At 34.4% G+C, this 20177-nt stretch overlaps 2 protein-coding genes across 14 annotated transcripts in view; one reads left to right on the top strand and one right to left on the bottom strand.

Moving 5' to 3' along the window:
• LOC108011801 (protein nutcracker) overlaps positions 1–20177 on the top strand; it is a 108270-nt gene that overhangs the window by 12241 nt on the left and 75852 nt on the right. For 3 of the 13 annotated variants that reach the window (XM_070996547.1, XM_070996545.1, XM_036815961.3), the window contains exon 1: positions 11471–11779. The exons of 5 other annotated variants lie outside the window; for them this stretch is intronic. Coding sequence is in view for 2 of the 8 variants with exons in the window: in XM_036815974.3 (XP_036671869.1) it covers positions 2243–2333 (91 nt within the window). In the remaining 6 variants the exon portion in view is untranslated. Of the gene's footprint in view, positions 1–2241; positions 2334–11468; positions 11840–20177 lie in introns of those variants that run through there. 5 more of the 13 variants (XM_036815974.3, XM_036815973.3, XM_070996548.1 and 2 more) reach the window with 4 other exon arrangements.
• On the bottom strand, positions 6334–7398 carry LOC108011851 (uncharacterized). Its single transcript, XM_017077090.4, has 2 exons — positions 7253–7398; positions 6334–6641 (listed from the first exon to the last, which is right to left on the bottom strand). The coding sequence occupies exons 1-2, from the start codon at positions 7262–7264 to the stop codon at positions 6417–6419; spliced, it is 237 nt and encodes a 78-aa protein (XP_016932579.4). The 5' UTR covers positions 7265–7398; the 3' UTR covers positions 6334–6416.

The raw sequence follows: 20177 nt of genomic DNA, 5'->3' as shown, positions 1-20177 counted from the left end.
CCAAAAAAGAAAAGCACAACACAATACAAAAAAAAAGAAAACAAGTCAAAAGGTAACCAACAACAATGGAGACAACGTCGACCGCAAATGACCAACTTAAGCCTCAATTTGGGTTTTGGTCAAAAAGGAAAACTTGGAAAAGATGGGCCAAAATGGGTGGCAGTGAAGGGGGCGGGGTGGGAAAACTGTGACCACCTTGCTGGCCAATTGCCTGGCTTAAAATTTAATACTCCTCGCTTATTTGAAAACAATCAAAGTTCCAATTTCGGTGTTGATTTTTCGACTGCACGGGGAAAATGTATTTTTTAATATATTCAAAAACAATTTTTTACATGGTCAATTATTTTTTAGTAATCTTTAAACTGGTTGAATAAATAAAGTTATAATCTTCTGTTTAAAAAAGTTTATAATAATTTATTTATTTTTCCCAATGTGCACCTGTGCAAATCTATTACTTAAAATTTAAATTTTGGTCAATAAAAAAAAATACAACTTTTAATAGGCTTACATTTTTATAAATATATATAAAGTATATATTACACATCATATGTATTTTAATATATTTTATTTTATATTATTGTTTTATTTATAAAAATTGATTAAAAATTCATGAAAAAACCTTGATAATATTTTATATTTTTTCCTGTGTCGCTGTTTACTGTTTTTCTCGTTTGGCCCGTTCGCTGTTATTTATTTATATTTTATTTGCTTGCCCCACTTACCTGACATCAACCCCTTACCGACGCATCCTTCCGACATCCTTCCTCTTGTCCTTCCGGTGGTTGTCCACCTACATTTTCCATCCCCCGTCAACTTCTGTGACACATAATTGCATTCAAAGCTCTGCGAAACCAACCCCAAACCAAAGGCCCCATGATTTTCCATCCAACCCACCTTATTGAGTTTATTGAGTAGCGCGGCAAATGACAATAAAAGCGGTTACTCATACGCCATGTTGGCCAGGCGGAAAGTTGCTCATGTAATTACGGCCCAGTTTGTTGTTGCGGGTGGTCAGGGAAAAGAGAATTCTTTATGCAAACTTTTAGGTCATGCCACTCGGACATGGATCTGGCCAATGACAAGTTGAACCAGCTGCAGAGTTGTGGGTAAAGTTTTGGAGGAAATTTAAAGTTTTCCCTGCAGAAGAAAGAAGACAGGATAACTTTGTGATGAAGGTACTGTCAGGAAAAGTTTAATTTGATTAACTTGGTACTAATATATTAATAGTATTATTGCCATACAGCTTTGAGCAAACTAATAACATAAATAATATATATTTAAATAAATATACAGTTTTGTAGGGTAAACTATGGTAGTTGCTTAGTTCTTTAAAGTTAGCTACTATTTTAATTTATTTAGCTCTCGTTACCATTTCCATTTTGTGCTCATCTCATGCCATTTTTTTCATGCCTTTTCCACTATTGATTTATGTGGGTTTTATGTTTTGGTGCTCTATTCTTTTTTACGACCTTCTAAGCTTCGTTTCGCGTTGACTTAATGACTAGCCAACCAATCACTCCAAGGAAATTCTGTACTTTATGCTTTGTTTATCAGCTACTAAACTGATTAATACAATTTCAAAATCCCAAATCAGTTTTTAATAATATTTTTAATAAGGTTCATATCTTACTTTAATTTCATATCTATTCTCTAATTTTTTTTTAGTTTACTAAGTTTGTTATAAATTTTCCCAGTGTACTTTTTAACAACCAATGGTCATTGTGACAGTTTTCCTTTATTTTGACCGCGTTTGCGATTGATTTTAGTTTTAGTTGAGCGCGAACCTTTACCAACGACGGCTGAGGAAATTTACAAGTCTGAAAAAATAAAAGAATTCATATACATATGTGTGTACACTGTTCGTGGATAAACTGAATGAAAATCGATTATACGCCACGTTGAACGCGCTGAAATGTAAAGAAAAAAATTGTGCCGCGGATTCAATTTAACGCCAGACTTGACTCTATCTTGCGTGTGTGTGTAATCAGAGAAAACGGCGAAATATAGGAGCAAAAAAGGATATCTCTATATATAGAGCGAAGGAGGGAGATATTCGAAGGGAAGGAGATATAAGGGTGGATAGAGTGAAGTGCCAATTGAGATGTCCTGTCAGCGCCAAACGATTTCCAGCTCATCAGGACTTTGATTTGGTCCTTGGCTAATAGGCCGACATTATCCTTCGTTTTTCTTTTTATTATTTTTGGTATTACTTTGTTTTTTTTTTTTTTGTTTTGGGGCCAGGATGTTCCGCAAGCGAAAGCAACAGCAATTGAGATTGAAACATCGTCCCGGCGACAGGAAACGGAAATTGTTGTCCTGCATTTTTAACAGAGGTTGGCTGAAAACTGTTGTTCATTTCCACACTCACACTTGAGCAATGAATTTTTAATATTCCCGTGAAGGAGAACAAAAGGCGCCCGGAATCCTTTATCCTTACCGTTTCGAGGGGTTAAATATGTTGCCAGCTCAACAAAACAAACAAAAAAAAAAGAAGCCTCGAAGAAAGGATAGCTTGGTGTAATCACTTGTTGAGTTCTTTGTTGGCTCCTTTTGTTCGTCCTGCTAATAGTCCGGCAATTAATTGCGTGTCTGCCTGGAATCCCCGCCTGTGGCCATCATTAATCAGTGGCGAAAATTGATAGGCGCAATGATTTAATAATAAATTATAACCAGGGAAACGTTTTACTTGAAATTTAAGATGTCTTATGGCTTGGAAAGTACAGGAATCCATCAAACAGGGATGTTTTTAGGACGTTGAAAATAAAATACTAATTGTTTTCAGTTTAAATACTTAATATCCCATTTTTAAATTATTCAAGAATTCTTGAGTTATATGAAAAGTACTGTAAATTAAAATTAAGTTTCTTTGTAAACACGTTTAATCATCCTTCTTTGTCTCTGTTGATAAATTTAATTATCTACATTCTTCAAAGAAAACGCTGACGCTCATTTTAATTTGATTTGACGTGCCATTCACTTAGTTCGTTGGCCACAAAACAAAACATTTCAAGAACAAACATTGCGTGGGCAGCTCAAAAGGCCAATGAAGTGGGAATGTCGCTTTCTCTTAAATTTGTGGGAAATCACTGAGAGAAAAATCACTGGGGTTAAGAAAATATATATTCTTAGATGTCTTAGTAAAGACTATAAAAACCAATTATAGGCTGGTGCCACATAAATCACTGTGGTTTTGAAATCACTTTAATATAACTTCAGGAATATTATGTTGCATGCCTTTAGACACTTACAATTACATTTAAAAGGGATTTAAAACGCCCAGTAATATATGTGGCACCCCAATGATTTTTAGAAATCATCGGTTTTTTTAGAGCAAAATGAAGGTTTTTTATGTTTAGTGCCATTTTTTCGTCTGCAGGTTAAACTTAAGTTAGAGTTAAAAATGGTAGTTTAAATTCACTTTTAGTTTAACATGGGATAACAAACATAACGCTAAGCATTATATTTAATGATGGAATTAACACAGTCAGAAGTTAAATTAAATCTTTATTTTCGTCTAATAAGTAAATTTCTTATTTATTCGAGATAACCTTCAGTTAAATACCCCCTTTCCGGTTAAGAGCACCTGTTAGTCGCATCTTCTCCGAGCTTGTCTGATGGCTCATTTGATATTGTTATTTACCTGAGGGGCCCATGCAAACACTTAACTTTATTTAACCTGAATTATTCCTGCCATTCCTCCGACCACGAATTCTCTTTTATCTCATCACCTTTTCTGCTCTTTTCTTTTCTTATAGGTAAGTTTGACATTGATGGACTACCCAGTCTGGAAAATCGAAGGATGTACGTATGTTCGTGGGTGGATAAGGTACCTCGGAATAATTCTCCCGAAAAATATGCAATGACTTTTGACATTCCCCTGCGTGTGCGTATGGGAAAAAGATATGCATGGGGGCGGAAAATTCGGAAAAGCCTGGTGCGTGGGTTGTTTCGTTTCCAAGTCGCCGCCTCCTGTGGCTTACCATTATCCGCCCCACGATGCAAATTAGATTTGGATTTTGCCAAATTTTCCTCCTACTCTTTTTTTTATATACGCACATCTTAAAGTTTGTTCTAAGCTCAAAGAGAAAATAAAAATAGAAGTTTTGAGGTAGGCACCCTGCTGATGACAGATTTTTCCCGCTTTTCCGCCGCTTTTCCCCTCCGCAAATATACAGTGGTGTAGCGGCCTGGAAAAACAGTTTCTGTTTGTTCTTTGGGCGACAAAGTCCTAAGAAAACAATGGCAAATTAATGGCAAGTTAAGTGAAAAGTTGATTGCCATTTTTGTTTCTACATTGTGGACATTAAAGGCGTGGAATTATGTGGTTAACTTTAGGGGGCATAAGAAAATGTTGAGGTTAATGTGGTTAAAAGTTATGAAGTGCATACTTAATTGGTATAATATTATTTTACCAATTTCATTTTATTATCTGTATTTTTTTAACAGGATCAAATACATTTTATGCTTATAAATAATGTAAGCTCATTTTTTCTTCGCCATTAGCTTTCCCCCATATCCCTGTTTTAGTTGATTTATTTGCTACTCATTTTATTTACATTATTTATGATTCACCGCATTATTCCACTGTGGAATGCCTTCTCCTTTAGGCCAATCAAGTGGAAAACAACATTAGCATGAACATTATTCAACATTTAACCACATTCGCCTTATCTAAATGCATTTATTCAGGATGTTGCACATATTTTTCATTTCGGGCCAATTTCCATAAGCATTTTGATGCTCTTTTTTCGCAGGACCACGGTGCACAATTGCGCCTGAAAGGATGCTGCAAACACTTGCACAGTAGCGCACTAGCACACATGCATTATGCAAATGGCGACACTGAAGCTGACGTCTGAAAATGAGAAATAGGACTAGAAAGGGAAAGAGAAAGGCAGGGAAAGTGTGAGCAGGAAATGCAGGGATGTGTGCTAAGGTGGCAGCGGGGAAAGTGAATCGGAAGCTCAAAGAAAGTCCCAGCCACTCCCTACACTCCAACGTATTTTTTTGAATTTTTCATAATTTTTAAACTGGTTTTAAAATTTTTCATTATATTTTTCAACCCATCATAAATATTTTGAATTTGTTTCATTACCCTAGGCATTTATTATATTTATAAATACGATCTAACTTGATAAATCTGAAAATTACAATGACTTGGAATAATATTACTTCTTAAGGTGCCCAAAAGTATGCTGTGAAAATAAAGATCGCCTTCAATGGGATTAAAAGCTGCATGTAAAATATATTGTTGCATACTTTTGAGCACCGTAATAAATATTTTTTTTAATTTGGTGATTTCTGAGGAAGTCTTGATAAACACAGACATTTTTTTGTTGTCATTTAAAACATTTATGATGTTAATACTCTAAGTTTTCAATATTCATTTGTTTTTCTCGCTTAGAATTTATTTCCAAATACTAAAAAATATTATTTTTGTGTTTTTCTTTGAGTGCATTCCACTTAACCCATTCCGTGCTTGGGACAACATAAGGCAACTTAGTTGCCATAATTTGCACATTTTAGCAGCGATGCAAATGCACGCCGACGCATGCCAGCGACAGTTGACCCCCGACCCCCGGGCCCTGCCCCCTTTGCCACCCCCTTTTGGAAAGCCCGCAAAGCTACCCGAAAACCCCCGTTTTGCCACATGAAACATGATATACGAGGCAAAGCGAATGTTTTTGATAGCTAACGGAAATTGCCAAGCAAAACCGGCAACAACGAAAGCAACAAATTCGTAAATATTTTAAAATACGCCTCTTTTGCTTTCACAAACACCATACACTGCGAAAAAAATTACTAAACATATGTCACTATAGATTAAATAAAGAAAACTATTTTTTTTCAATTTTTTTAAAGAATTTGCAATGTTCATAGAATTGTTGGATAAATTTGGCTTATTTTAAAAGCAAAAAAAAATTGTTTCAATTATTCTACAAAGTCCCAATTATTGAAAAATATTTATCTTTTTAAATTAGAAAAAAAATTTTTTGGAAAGAGAATTGTACATAAACATTTTTCATCAAGGGTTTAGTTTAAAAATTGTATGATTCTATCTTATTTTCCGCTCTATTCTAAAGTTCAATTAATTCAAAATGAATGAAATATGAATACAGATTTATTACTTTTTAAAATTTTTTTGGTCATTTATTGTGGTTGAAGTTTATTTTCAATTTTTTTGTGTGTATTTTTCAGTGTGCTTAAAAGTGCAATTTTATTTAACAATTGATTTTTTTTCGAGTGTGGGGCCTGGCCACTCCCATTTTTTAGCCCCCTTTTAATCTGCAGTTGCTCAAAGCAAATGACAGCAAATAGCTGGCCTTTGGTCTGTGAATCTTTATCTGTTTTATCAGGTTTATTTGTTCATTAGGTCGTCGTCATCGGGAATTATCGTAGTACAGTGTTCACTCGCTTCAACGTCTCAGGTAGTAGGCGCTGCTGTAGGGGCTGTAGGCTCCGTAGGCGTAGGGCGTGGCATAGACGCCGCTGGTGTAGGCCGCACTGTACGGAGAGGCGTAGAGTCCACTGGAGTAGGCGTAGGGCGAGGCAGCCACCAAGGGGGAGGCCGCACTGTAGGCGGTCAGGAATTGCGGCTTGCCACAGGCAACGGCCAACAGGGCGAACAGGCACATAGCGAACTGGTTGGATAGTTGGGGAAAAGGGGGATTTGATTAGTCAAGGATACTAATTGAAGCCTAAGGAGTAATAATGGACCAGGATTAACAACAAAAGACTTAAAGATCACATAGAACATCAATGAAAAAGCTCAAACTGTTCTATATCACTTAATAAATAGGTTGATGTTAGTTCTAAATGATAAAATTATAATCTTTTCAAGTATCTTATAAGGAAAATATTTTGTATGTTAAAGGAAAATTGTTATTCTGTAGCTTTTATTGGTTTAATCTCAAATTATTTTAATTGCTAACAAAATATTTGCTTATAGTTTTTTTTTTTAAGTTAATATATAACTTATTATCCTTTATATGTATTATAAGTATCCTTCATATTATATCATAAAATATAAAAAAATCAATTTTAAGGGAAAAAGTATAATCTCTCTTGAAAACTTTTTAGGAAAACACTTTTATTATCAAATTAAAATTGTTATTCTGTATTGAATATTGTTTTTTTATCCGAAATGATTTTAATTTTTAAACAATATTTCCTTATGATTTTTTTTTTTGGCAGGCACTATATATTTTATTATCCTTTATATGCATTGAGTTAGGATCCCTTAGATACTCACAAACTTGAACATCTTGGATTGATTGTTTTTTGGTTGTATATCCGCTGATTGAACAGAAACTGATATGATTAAACAGTCGCAAAAGCCCTGGCTTTTATAGTAAAACTTTAGTTGACTTTTGGCTTTACTATCCGAGTGGGTGGTGGCCCACGAAAAGGGGCGGTGGGCTGTGGGTTAGAGGTCACTCTTGACCGTGGCACGTCTGCTCATTTTCTGTAGTTGTATTTTTTTTTTATTTTGGCTACTGCTTCTGGCCCGTTTTAATTTGGCTGCTGCTTTTGGCCCAAACGTCTTTATGGCCGCTTTGCGTTGCGTGCATTGCATTCCTAATAGAGCTTTGTTTACCTATGTATGTTTTATTTTCAGGCAGGGTTTTTTCACAGATATACAATAACAATAGGTCGAACTGGCGGAAAAAAAAAACGGAAGCAATCAGAAATTCCCTGAGCAAATGCAATTTGACCTCTGGCAATGTTAATTTGACTTGGCCAGATTGTCAATTATCGTTATGACTGCCAGAGATTCCTAGCCATGTCCGAAATAGAAATAATTCCAAGAGAATTCCAAAGCGAAGGCCCCTCAAACGGGTTGCCTTGGCTACCCTTTGTAAGCCCCATTTTTCTTGGCCCCCTTGCATTCCTATTGTTTAAATGCAGCTGATTGTGCACCGGGAAAAACTAAGTACCTCATAAGAAGATGAATTCTGAGCTCTGCCAACCTGTTTTTCTAATTTTATTAGGTTGATTTTAGGAAAATTAAATATGGTATATAATCTTTTTTAAATAGTATATTTGTAATATTCAAAATCTTATATTAATTTAAAATCTATTACAAAGATTTGTATAGTATATTTTAAAAATATATTTTATGATACAAACCTCACCTGATATTTTTCCCAGTTTAAATGTCTCCTTTATCGTTACGCTTTTCCCACTCTGCAAACATTCAATTTGTCAAGTTGTAAAATTAAAGTAGCTTTTCAGCTGCGCCCCTCCCACTTTCCCACACTCGCCCACTTTTCTTTGCTTTCGCCTATTGTTGAATGTTGTGCATTTTGCATTTTAAATACAATATAAATTAAGTTGGCAGCTTTTGGCATTGAGAACAGTTTTCGGCAAAGCTGCTGAATGAATGAATGGCAGCCCTTTTATCAAGCTTCTCAAGTTAATTTTGCTGAAGGATAAGACGGTTGTGTGAAAATGCGGAAGGGGCTGGGGAAAATATAGGAAAGTGGGGTGAAGAAGTTGGGGAAACTGACATTGAAGACGAATTGTTCGCTCGGAACGAAGTGGAATCTTCTGGGGATGCGAAACTTTCCTTGACGTTTGAATAAAACGCTGAACTGTTCGCTGATTTAATCAGTGCATCACTATTTTTTGCGCAACTAAGTTGAAACTAAGCTCTAGCTATCTTTAGATGTTTTGGTTTTAAACTTCAGTTTTCAGAAAAAACATTAGCCATTTGTATTGGCTAATGCTTTATTTAGAATCAACAAATAAGAATAAATTGGTATAGAAAAAGAAAATATTATTGGTTCCCATCCACTTTTTCTTTCATCCCTAAAAACAAAGGATTTATGCAAATTTTGTAATTAAATTGGAATAATATTTAAAATAACTTTCCGGATATTATCCTCTAAACAAATAATATTTTAAATATATTAGGTTATAATTTTCAACGTTTTTTTTCATAAAGTTTAAAGTTTTATAGAAATACCCCTAATTGCATATTAATTAAATTTATGTAAAACGTATTTAGGGGAATTTGATTATAACAATTTTATTATATTTTTTTGTGTGTTTTTTCTTTATTGTATTTAAATTGACATTTTCTTTTTATAGTTTTAAAGTCACCAAAAACCCATGAGAAATTTCTCGCATGCGATAAAACATCCCAAACAGTGCTTCGCAAACCTCTAGTTCTTCTCAAACTGTTTTTGTTTTGCTCTCTCTCTGAAAACTGTCTCTCCTTGGTTTTTCCTTTCTGTTTTTCATTTGGACCTGCGCTTTTCATTTGCCGGCATTTTTGGAGCAACAACAAAATTCCTGCGCTGAGTTTTCTTCTGTTTTTTTTCTCATTTCCCCCCTTTCCGTTTAATTTTTCCTCTTATTCTCCCTTATCTCTCATATAAAACATTAAAACTAGAGCGAACGATGCTTCCGTTTCCTGTTTTATATACTCTATAGTATTTTCTATATATAAAATCTGTTTGTAAATATGTACACATGGATATGTATATTTACTTGTGTAGTTTCAAGTTGAAACATAAATAAATTAGTTCTTTTCAGTGGTTGTTTTTTTATGCTGTGTACAGTGTTAAATAAATAAAACTAACAAGAATTATTTTACAAATTAATATTAGTGATTTTAATGAGTGATTTATAAATACTGAATTCCAAAATATTTTAAACACTTTTCTTAAACTGGTTTATATTTTTATGTTGTAATATATTTTACAATTTATCTTTATCACCAAAAAACATTCTGAAAAAATAAAATAATATATTAAGACAAAATCATAAGAAATAGTTTTAAACTTCTAGTTTTCCAAAACAATTTTATTTAAAATTAAAAATCCTGAATGTTTACTTTTCGAATGCCCACTGTATGTTGTTTTTTGTAGTGGGCCTAAAAATAGGAGACGCCACCACTCGTGAAAATTCTTGAAGAGCAGTTTGGGAAATTCCTTACCGAAAAGTTATATATGGCCAAAAAGAGATTTGCCTCGCGCCATTGTTTATCCACTATTTTTGTTGTTTTGTGTGTTTTTTGGGAAAACAAGGTGAAATTGCTTTTGAAGTGCGGTTCTTGTTTTTCTTTAGCATATCCACATCCCCAGAAAAGTATTTAATTTGCCGATTGCTTCATTGGTCTTGGAGATATTTAAGTTTTTCAAAAGGGGAATTAGTATATTTGGATATTTCTGGTGTGGAATGCAAATTGGTTTTCAATAGTTTTCCCGACATTTCCCAGACTCCTTTGTTCGTCCGTTCTTGTTTTCCATTCAAATTGGCAATTATCATGGGGTGGTGGGTTCTGTGGGTGTGAATTGCAAATCAATAGGCAAAACTAATTCAATTCGAGTTCCCATAATTAACTGCGGTGAATGTGAAATGGCCGCAGACCAAGTTAATTTCATTGTAAATATTTACTTGGTTTCTATATGCACATTTGTGTGTATTAACTAGTAATTTACACATGGTGCACTGAATTTAGTTTTTAATATAATCTTGGGAAAGTCATTAATAATTTAAAAATTACAAATTAAACAAAAATATTTGTAATATTATATAAAAACATTTTTCATAAATTAGTTAAATTAAAGCAGTAGAAATTTTTTAAATTTGTTGCCAAGGACAAGATATAAAATTATTTAAATATTATAAATAATCATTAACATTTTCCATCGTTCATCCCCCGAGAACACTGAATAAATATTTATTTATTTCATTGTATTACACGACTATTCACAAAGACTATTCACTATTAATAGAATAAGTGTTTTAAAAATAACCAAAGACTTAGTACCAAAATTTTTGGCGCCAAATTTTTTGAATTTTTAACCACACTTTTTTCTCATGCTCTTACTACGAATATGTTTTTTACTCTGTATATGGTTTGTTCATATTTTTCAATTTATGCTGTTAAAAAATTAACTATATTCAAAATTGAAACAAATCGTAATTCTAAATATAAGGCTTAAGTAAATTATGTATGCAAAATCCAATTTTCACTCTCATTTATACCAAATTTCTCTAAAAATATATAGTTTTTGTTTATCTCCTTTATAAAACAAAAAGTATTAACATTTCCGTTACAAAAAATGAAAATTTAAAAGAGCAACAACAGTTCAAGAGAGAAACAAAGAGAGCGGCGCGGTGTGACCGCAGAAGGGCACCACGAAAAATACATCAAAAAGCGATTATAAGAATCCGCACCATATAAACAAAAATGAAGTAAGTGAAAGCACTTACGTGACTCTTACGTCGAATTACGAATTCGCCAAGTTGAAAGACTTGGTTGTTGAATTCGCCGCCATAAAAAAAGAGAGGGCTGCGAATTCTTTCACTTACGTTTGATTACGTTTTACGTTGCCGAAAAATATCTGTGTGACCGCAGCAAGGCCCAGGAAAAATACTGCCAAGAGCGGAAACATAAATTTAGGATAATCGGCACAATCAAAACTGGGCACACAACATAAACAAAAAATTTTTTTTCGAACGCAGACGAAATCGCGGATAAATTGTAACTTAGTTGTTCGAAAATTCAACGCCGAGGGCTAACCGTCGTCGGTCGCTTTGTTAAAATTCATTAACTAAATTCGACTTTAGTTTAATTTCACGGTGAAAAGCAAAAGATAATTTTTCTTTTTTCGCCGCCTTTTTCGTTGTTTTTGTTGTTTTTTTCGGCGCGTCGCTTGTCGTTTCTGTATGTGTGCGTGCTTGTACGTGTGAGTACGTGCCTCAGTGTGCGTGTGTCAGTTTGATTTGAATAAATTATTAGTAAATAGCTAAAAATAAAAGAAAAGTAAGGAAAAACGCAAGTAAAGGCAATAAAAATATAATATATATTAAATAATCAACAAGTGTGAGTGCAAACTAAAGAAAAAGAAAAAAGCAAAGTAAACAAAACGAAAAGAAAATAAAAAGCAAAAAAGAAAATGAAAATTGATCTAACATTTTAAGATCCCAAAATTAAATACAAATGGGCATTAAAAATCGAAGATCGAGACAAAGTGCAAAAGGCAACAAAAACTACGAAAGCGCCCAAAAGGAAAATCCGGTTTTACAACTTCTCTCTTCACACACAAAACACACGCACACCACCAAGCAATCGAATTCTCTCTGAGAAACTTAAACTAAAATTCCTTTGGTTATTTAAATGGATTTTCTATAGGAATTTCACCACGCGATATGCAGCTAAAAAAATAAAGCCAGATAAATAAATATTGTGAATGAAAAATCAGCTGCGACAGGTGTTACAAAACAAAAAACACAAAATGCAAAGAAAAAATATTTTTATATAAATTTGATCACAGTGAAGGCTCCATAAAAAAAAATGTATCTGGAGTTTTTCAAAAAATGGTTTCTATACCAAAAATAATCGAAACTAAAAGTGCTTAAAACTAAAAAAAAAATGTTGAAACTACTATAAAAAAAATGATAACTTTTTCACAACATTTTACATGTTATTTGGAGAACTAAATAACTTTTCCCATAAAAACACCCCCAGATGTTCAGATCATTTAAAATGTTATTTTGGACCCATAATGCGATTTAATATTTATTAATTAAAGTTTTAATTAAACACTTGTTCACTGTATCTCTAATTATTCGAAAACCATCCAGAAATGCCTCGTAAAAAAGTGAAATCAATAACACAAAAGAATGTAAAAAAAATCTGAATGAGGGTCCATAAAAATAGCATAAACAGAAAATAACAATAAACCGGGCAAAAAATAAACAGTTACCCATCTCACACTCTCTTTTTTCTTTCAACCATTTGAGTAAACAAAAACGAGCTTCACAATAATTTCTGGCAGCTGCTTTTTGTTTATATGCATAAATATGTTAAAAATGCATAAATAAATTAAATTTCCGCAGCACGCTTGTTCGCTAAATGGAATTTACACATGAAAACTGGAAAAATGTGAAAAAATATAGCACTATCGTGTGTTATCTTATCCGTAACACGATTATAATGATGGTGCAATTGAAAAAATAACAGAGAAATGTGCTACAATTGCTTCCTTATCAAAAATTGGTATTACCTGCCCGGAAAGAGATAGTAATAGAAGAGCAGAAAGAGACGGGTAGTTGGTGGGTAGGAAATTACATATTTCATTATTTCCTTGGGTGATTTTTTCCAACCAAGTATTTTCATCTACTTACAATGTTGTCTAGACAGATTCCTTTGCTTTTCTTCTTTTTTTCCCACCCAATTTTATGTGTATAGGAAAAGTCTGGTAGTGGTGTGTATACTGCGGGATTTTGGCACCCTCTCCTAGGCTTTTCTTCTTCTGCCGCCTTTACTACTTTTTGTTGTGCTCCAGACTTCAGTTTACTCCACTTTGCTCCGACTTTCGACCCCCCCCCCCCACTCATATATATAGTCCCACCCGCTTTTTCTGGATCACCCCCTTTGCAGCATCCAGCAACCCCCAAAAAACGCATTCTCTTGCTTCCCTTTTATTGCCTTTCCCTGTTGTTTCAAACAGTGGAGCTTCTCTAATTGAATTTAAATGTGTGGGGTAAAAAACTATTATTAGCTTAACTTACGAAACTCGATCCCATGAAATGATTGAAGAATTAAACGAAGATTTGGTTAGATTAGCAGCAGATATCATAAATAGCTTTATTTTCCTGTAAACTTTGTTTTACTTAATCGTAATACTTAGTTAATAACAGATTACAAGGGTGGTCAAAAGTATTTTCACAAAAAAAAAGTTAAATATATTCATAATTTGAACTTACATCTTGTTAACTTTGGCATCAATGGAAAGGTAATTTAAATGCCGTTTGAATGATTCAATACATTTCTTAACACATTCAGTACTTATTGAAAAAGACGAATTTGTGTGAAAATGTCCTTTTTGAACTTTTTTCCTCGACTTGAAAACTTAAATTTTTTGATGCAAAAAGTTTCTTCAAACAAAAGTAATAGTAACTGCAAAAAGAATTTTTCAAAAATCATTTTGCTTATATTTTTTATGGTTTTTTAAAGGTGACACTGTCGGAAAAAATTTGTATGCAAAAGACAAAAATATGCCTAAAATGCATGTTTCTAAGCATTTTCAAAAAATCATAAAAAATATAAGCAAAATGATTTTTGAAAAATTCTTTTTGCAGTTACTATTACTTTTGTTTGAAGAAACTTTTTGCATCAAAAAATTTAAGTTTTCAAGTCGAGGAAAAATGTTCAAAAAGGACATTTTCACACAAATTCGTCCTTTTCAATAAGTACTGAATGTGTTAAGAAATGTATTGTATCATTCAAACGGCATTTAAATTACCTTTCCATTGATACCAAAGTTAACAAGATGTCAGTTCAAATTATGAATATATTTAACTTTTTTTTTGTGAAAATACTTTTGACCACCCTTGTATTTTGCCGTAGCTTCGTTTTGAGCTTTGCATCAGCTGTTCCTCAGCTGTTCTTTTAAAAACGAGCAGTGTGACCATGCTTACCAACTAAAACTTCGAAACTCGATATTTTATCTGCATTTTTTTAAATTTACTAGTTATAGAAAAGTTTCTTTGATGGGATATACACTGTAGTTGCTTTACATTTTTTGTTCGGCTTTGTGGGCGCCGTTTGCGCGCAAATTTAAATTTATGCGAACGCACTAACTGCCGGCAACGGCAACTTCTCCCCCTCTCTTTCTCACTCCTATATACCCATCTCTTTCCCATCTCCGGGGAGTAGAAGTTTTACCAAAACAGCAAAAACAACTGAGGATGACGACTCTTGCCCACCGTTTTGTTTTTGTATTTGTCCATTGGTTTTTGCTGTCTGCCGGTGTTTTGCTTTTGTTGTTGCCATTGTCGTTGTTGCAACGACAGAAAGAGATGGAGATGGGCTGAGGGGGGAAAGAGAGGGGCGCAGAAAGAGGTAGCGAGTTCCCAGTGAATTGTGAATTGTGTTCCATTAGCAGCAACCCCGAACACTTGTACTTATGGACTGTGCTGCATGGGCACAGTGGGATGGGTTTAAATTCAGTAAAAAAAAAGTTGGTTAAAATGTTTTAATAAGATATGAGAATTTATAAAATGACTTTATAGCATAATGGGATTTTTCATATTTACACATTTTTATACCCGTTACTCGTAGAGTAAAAGGGTATACTAGATTCGTCGGAAAGTATGTAACAGGCAGAAGGAAGCGTTTCCGACCCCACAAAGTATATATATTCTTGATCAGGATCACTAGCCGAGTCGATCTAGCCATGTCCGTCTGTCCGTCTGTCCGTCTGTCTGTCCGTCCGGATGAACGCTGAGATCTCGGAAACTATGGGAGCTAGGCTATTGAGATTTGGCGTGCAGATTCCTGAGCTTCTTACGCAGCGCAAGTTTGTTTCGGCACAGTGCCACGCCCACTCTAACGCCCACAAACCGCCCAAAACTGTGGCTCCTACAGTTTTGATGCTAGAATAAAAATTTTAACTGAAATGTATTGTTCTCATCAATACCTATCGATTGACCCAAAAAAAAGTTTGCCACGCCCACTTTAACGCCCACAAACCGCGAAAACCTGTGACGCCCACAATTTTCATGCTAGATAAAAAATTTTAACTAAAATGTATTGGTCTCGTCGATACCTATCGATTGATCCAAAAAAAAATTTGCCACGCCCACTCTAACGCCCATAACGCTTAAATCTGTATGCCGCCGGTAGGTGGCGCATTTTAATCTCGCTTTGCTGCTTGCATATCTGCATATAGCTGAGTAACGGGTATCTGATAGTCGAGGTACTCGACTATAGCGTTCTTCCTTGTTTAAAATACATTTGTTAGCTATAGCTTAGATAAATTTGTTTTTTCGATGGTTATTCGTCAAGTAGATGGTCACACTGCTTCTGAAATCAGCTGTTCAAATTATTTGACCGAAATACTTCCAATATCTTTCGATTGTAATTCAGAATACTTAATAATAAGATTAGTTTCTTAGCATTAAAAAGTCACTTTCTTTATTCAGAGTAATTGCAGCACATGTTATTGCAAGCCTAATGGCCGATCCACCCCTAATTGCCCACTGTGCAGCCCACTGTGCGACAGCTGGTCAAAAGAGTTGATTGTTGTTGGTTTTGCCATTGCTGCTGTTTCGATTTTTGTTGCCTTTTCTGTTTGTTGCTGCCTCCGTTTTTCCTCTACCTCTGCCCCTTTTCCTCTTTTCCTATAATTTTCCTTATGGAGTTTGGTAAATTTGTTGTATAAAGTCGCGTGTGCTGGAAGTTGTTATTAGTTTACTTTTGTGTTTTTTTTTAACTTTGGTGCTTTTACAGAAACAATATTTTCAGTCGAAAAAAGAAGTTCTGCTTCCATCGTTTTTATCTGAATTTTTTCTGGCTTTTTTGCCTGCTCTTAATTGGATTTGATTGCTTTTGGCTGGCGGCGCCTCTCAAATGAAAAACGAAAAATCCATGAATCTCGGAGGTTTTTTTTTCGTTTTGCTGATGTAGCTGCCGCAAATCGCATTAGTTTTTGTTACTATCTTGTTCCCAACGCTTTCCTTTCTTGTCTCACATTTATTTGGATTTTTTTTTGCTGTCCATTGTTTGGTTTTTACAGGCGAAATGCCCTAAACCGGATATTCCCATCACTTGAACTACATTTAGTACTAGAAACTATTGTAGGTTTTACCATCATTTTTTTTTTTTTGTAAAGAATAACTTTTTTTACATTTATCAAAACGAAAAATTAATCATTGTTGGTCTGTTTAAGATACTACATTATAAAGGAATTTCTTTTTAAACATATAAATATTAAATGATTTTTAAATGGGTCTTGTGTTTTGAATAGTTTAACAAAATATGTGCTTTTCAAATGGTTGTTTCTTGTAGACTTTGGACTGTATTGGGTTTACTTTTTTGCAAAGCCAGAGTTGCCCCAAAAAATAAAAGTCGGGCCTCCCTCTCAGTCTGTCCGTCTCTGTCTAACGCCCACTGCTGCCGTCTCTTTCCCATGAGAATAAAATCGCTAAACTACTGAACTGTAAATGAGGTTCAATGAACTTGCCACAAGGCGAGTGAGACAGAGATGGCGACTGTGAGCGAACGAGAGGGGGGTAGCCACTCTTTGTTGCAGCTTTTTTTCCTCATATATTTTTTTAATATGCGCCTGCTGACGTTGCAAGTTGCCCGCTTCGTTCCACATGTGCAATGTGCAATATGCAATATGTGGCACCCTACCCAACATCCCCTTGAGTCCCCCTTTTTCGCCGCCCCTGCACTCGACGCATTTGCTAATTTAATCGCCTCTCTTTCTTTTGGCGCCGTCTCTTTCACACCCTGTTTCAATGGACGTTCATTAAAACAAATGTTGTCGACATAAAAAAAATGTTTTATATAGTAATTGTTACTGGGGCGATATAATAAATACACTTCTAAGGGATTTTATGGATTTCGTAACATTCATTTATTTTTGCGTATAGTGTTGTAAAATCTTTAGTTTATATTTTACGATTTTATTGACTATTAAGTAATTCTAACCAAATGGTCAAAATATTTAAATATAATTTTGTTCTGAAATCTAAAGCTAGTTGTTTTTAATGCCTCAGGTTTTTTGTGTAATTTTTTTTTATCGCCTTTAGCAACAAATGTTCCACATTCAAAAACCCTTACCCCCGTATTCCTCTGCACTTCCTGAGCTCTCTTCAGTTCTCGCCTGGCCGCCTTTTTAATGTGAGTCGCGCGCCAAATCCACAAAACTGAATAAAAAAATAAAAAGTTAACTAACTGCCGACTGAAAACAGAATCGAAGCTAACGAGCCAAAAGTCAGTGCACTGGAACAGACAACTCAAACAACCACATAACATCGGACAGCAGACCACAAAAGCCTAGTTACTGTTACTCTTAGCCAAGATTTCGCCCAGCGCTGTTCTGGTTAACAATTCTCTACTTTTTTTTATCGACTTTTGTGGGCCAGCAAACCAAGCAAGAAATTAAAAAAAAAATATAGATGAAAAAACCTTTTTAATGGGCGGTCGGAAAAAGTAGGCTTAAAAGCATTTTGAACTAAAAAAATTTATTTAAAGAAGACCCCTCAAGTTCGGTGGTAATTATAAATCTAAAAGATTATATATTTAATATTTAAATAGAAAATTAGATTAGAAAAAGTATCTATTAGGTTAAACGTGTTCAAAATTCAAATGGAAAATAATTTTTTATAGATAATGTGTCAAACATTTTCCTAAAATATCCTTAAATATTTTATGAGGTATGTGGGCATTCAAAAATCAAGAAAAAGCGAAAACAAGTTCAACAAAAATCAGAACGAGTCGAATTAAGGGAAGAACGCACCTTGAATTTTAATTTGCCGCAGTTATAATCTTCTGCTCTGGGCTGCCTTTTATATTCCCTACGTACGCGTATTCCTCTGGAATCCCTTTATATCTACAAGTTCCAGCTGTCGTGCAAGGTTGGTTTATTATTTTTTCTTCGATTTCTCGACGGTTCCCTTTTTTTGTGTATCCTGTCATCATCATCATCCCGCCGTAATTCCGCTTACCTGTGCACTTTGCGTGTCTCCTGTTTTCCCTTTTCTCCCTTTTTTCCTGCTATATCTTTTGTCTGAACCTTTCTGCTGAACGAAGTTTTCTACCTGCGTTCCCAATACGCATTCTAATAAGATTTTCTCCAACTCGAGCTGACTCAACTCGTTGCCCTTTGACCTTCCCATGAGTTTTTCGAGGGGGTGGGGGAAATGCGGGGAGACGAGATTTTAAATTCTGTGGGTAAAACTTTTTGGCTTTCCATTTGAGTTTGGGTTTCAGTTTGTCTGGTCTGGAAAAAGGATTTGTTTCACCATTGGGACTTAAATGCATTTTCACACTTTGTTTTGCGGCGTGGTAAATAGGATTTATTTTGCTACTTTTTCACAAAGCATGTAGATAAATAAAGTCTTTCTTAAGGGAGTCAAATATAATAGGGGATTATCTCTATTTAACTCAAGTTAATACCTGAATTCTTTGGTAATTATGGGGTAATATTTTTATTTAAGTCTTTTTTGATTGGGCAATAATTTATATTACTTATCCAGATTCATTTGAGTTGAAAATGTATTTTTTTTATTTATTTAAATATTTTATTAGTTAGTAAGTCTTTTGAACAAATTAAAAAAATGGAAAATGTTAAAATAAATTCAGTATATAATATTCAAAGCAATATTTATTTTCTTCACATTGGCTTCTCATATTAAACTCATAAAGTTTTTTTTAAAATAATTTCTAAGGTTTTCTACATAATATTTTGAAGACCCTTTACAAGTTTTGAAATACTTTCCTGGAAAATTGTACATTATCGCAACAATTTAACCCCTTTCGCTTATCTTAAAGAGCTGGAAATTGGCTCGGAACGTAGCCGCCCCTCGTGTGTTTAACCCCTTTTCCTTAACCCTCTTGGCTTGGTTACACTCGATTTCCCCATGGACACTTCAATTTGAAGAGACCTCCCCCCCCCAGATCCCTCGTCCTTGGCCGCATCCTTTGTTGCCTTTGGCCATTCTCCAGAAATCCTTTAAAACCCTTTTCCCTTCAGCTCGCATTTGGCTCCTTTTGTTTCAGTTCAAGTGGTGCAGTGGTGCAGTGCACATGACGATGCTCCATTTCCTTGGATGGATTTCCATCTCTACTCCATCAGTGTGCTACTCACTTTATATTCTCCACCCCGGATTTTCCCCCATCCTTTTGGCATAGAAAATCTTCACCAGCTGTCGGCAATTGCAGCGTTTTTGATGATGACAACGACAAGTGGTTGGTTTCTGTGTGTTTTTACTGCGGCTTTTATGGCATTTGTGGAAGATGCTGCTGGCTGCATTTTCAGTTAATTTTCTCGAAAAGGGGAAAACCATGTGGGAAATATTGTTGTTGATTGTGTTATTTTATCACTGCCCAAATTGTGGCCAAGTGATGCTGAATGTGGACTAGTGAATCAAAAATAAGTTTGGGTTTTTCGTTAATAACAGTTGATGTGAGGATTGAAATATAGAAATAATCGTATAACATAAAAAGAATCCAAATAAATTTAGGCAACTATCATTTAAATGATCTGAAAACTATGGGATAAATGAAAAAGTCTATTCAAAAATATTAGAAAATATTACAAGTTAATCATAATAAATACAATAATATCTGGAAAATCCTTCAATAAAATCAAAAGTGTGAGGAGATGAAGCTGTAATTTTTGTTGCCTGTTGCCAAAAGTGCTAAT

The sequence above is a fragment of the Drosophila suzukii genome, chromosome 3, assembly GCF_043229965.1.
Source record: "Drosophila suzukii chromosome 3, CBGP_Dsuzu_IsoJpt1.0, whole genome shotgun sequence".
NCBI classification, from domain to species: domain Eukaryota; kingdom Metazoa; phylum Arthropoda; class Insecta; order Diptera; family Drosophilidae; genus Drosophila; species Drosophila suzukii.
The sequence above is the reverse complement of the archived record's forward strand: the minus strand, read 5'-3'. Positions and strand labels throughout refer to the sequence as shown.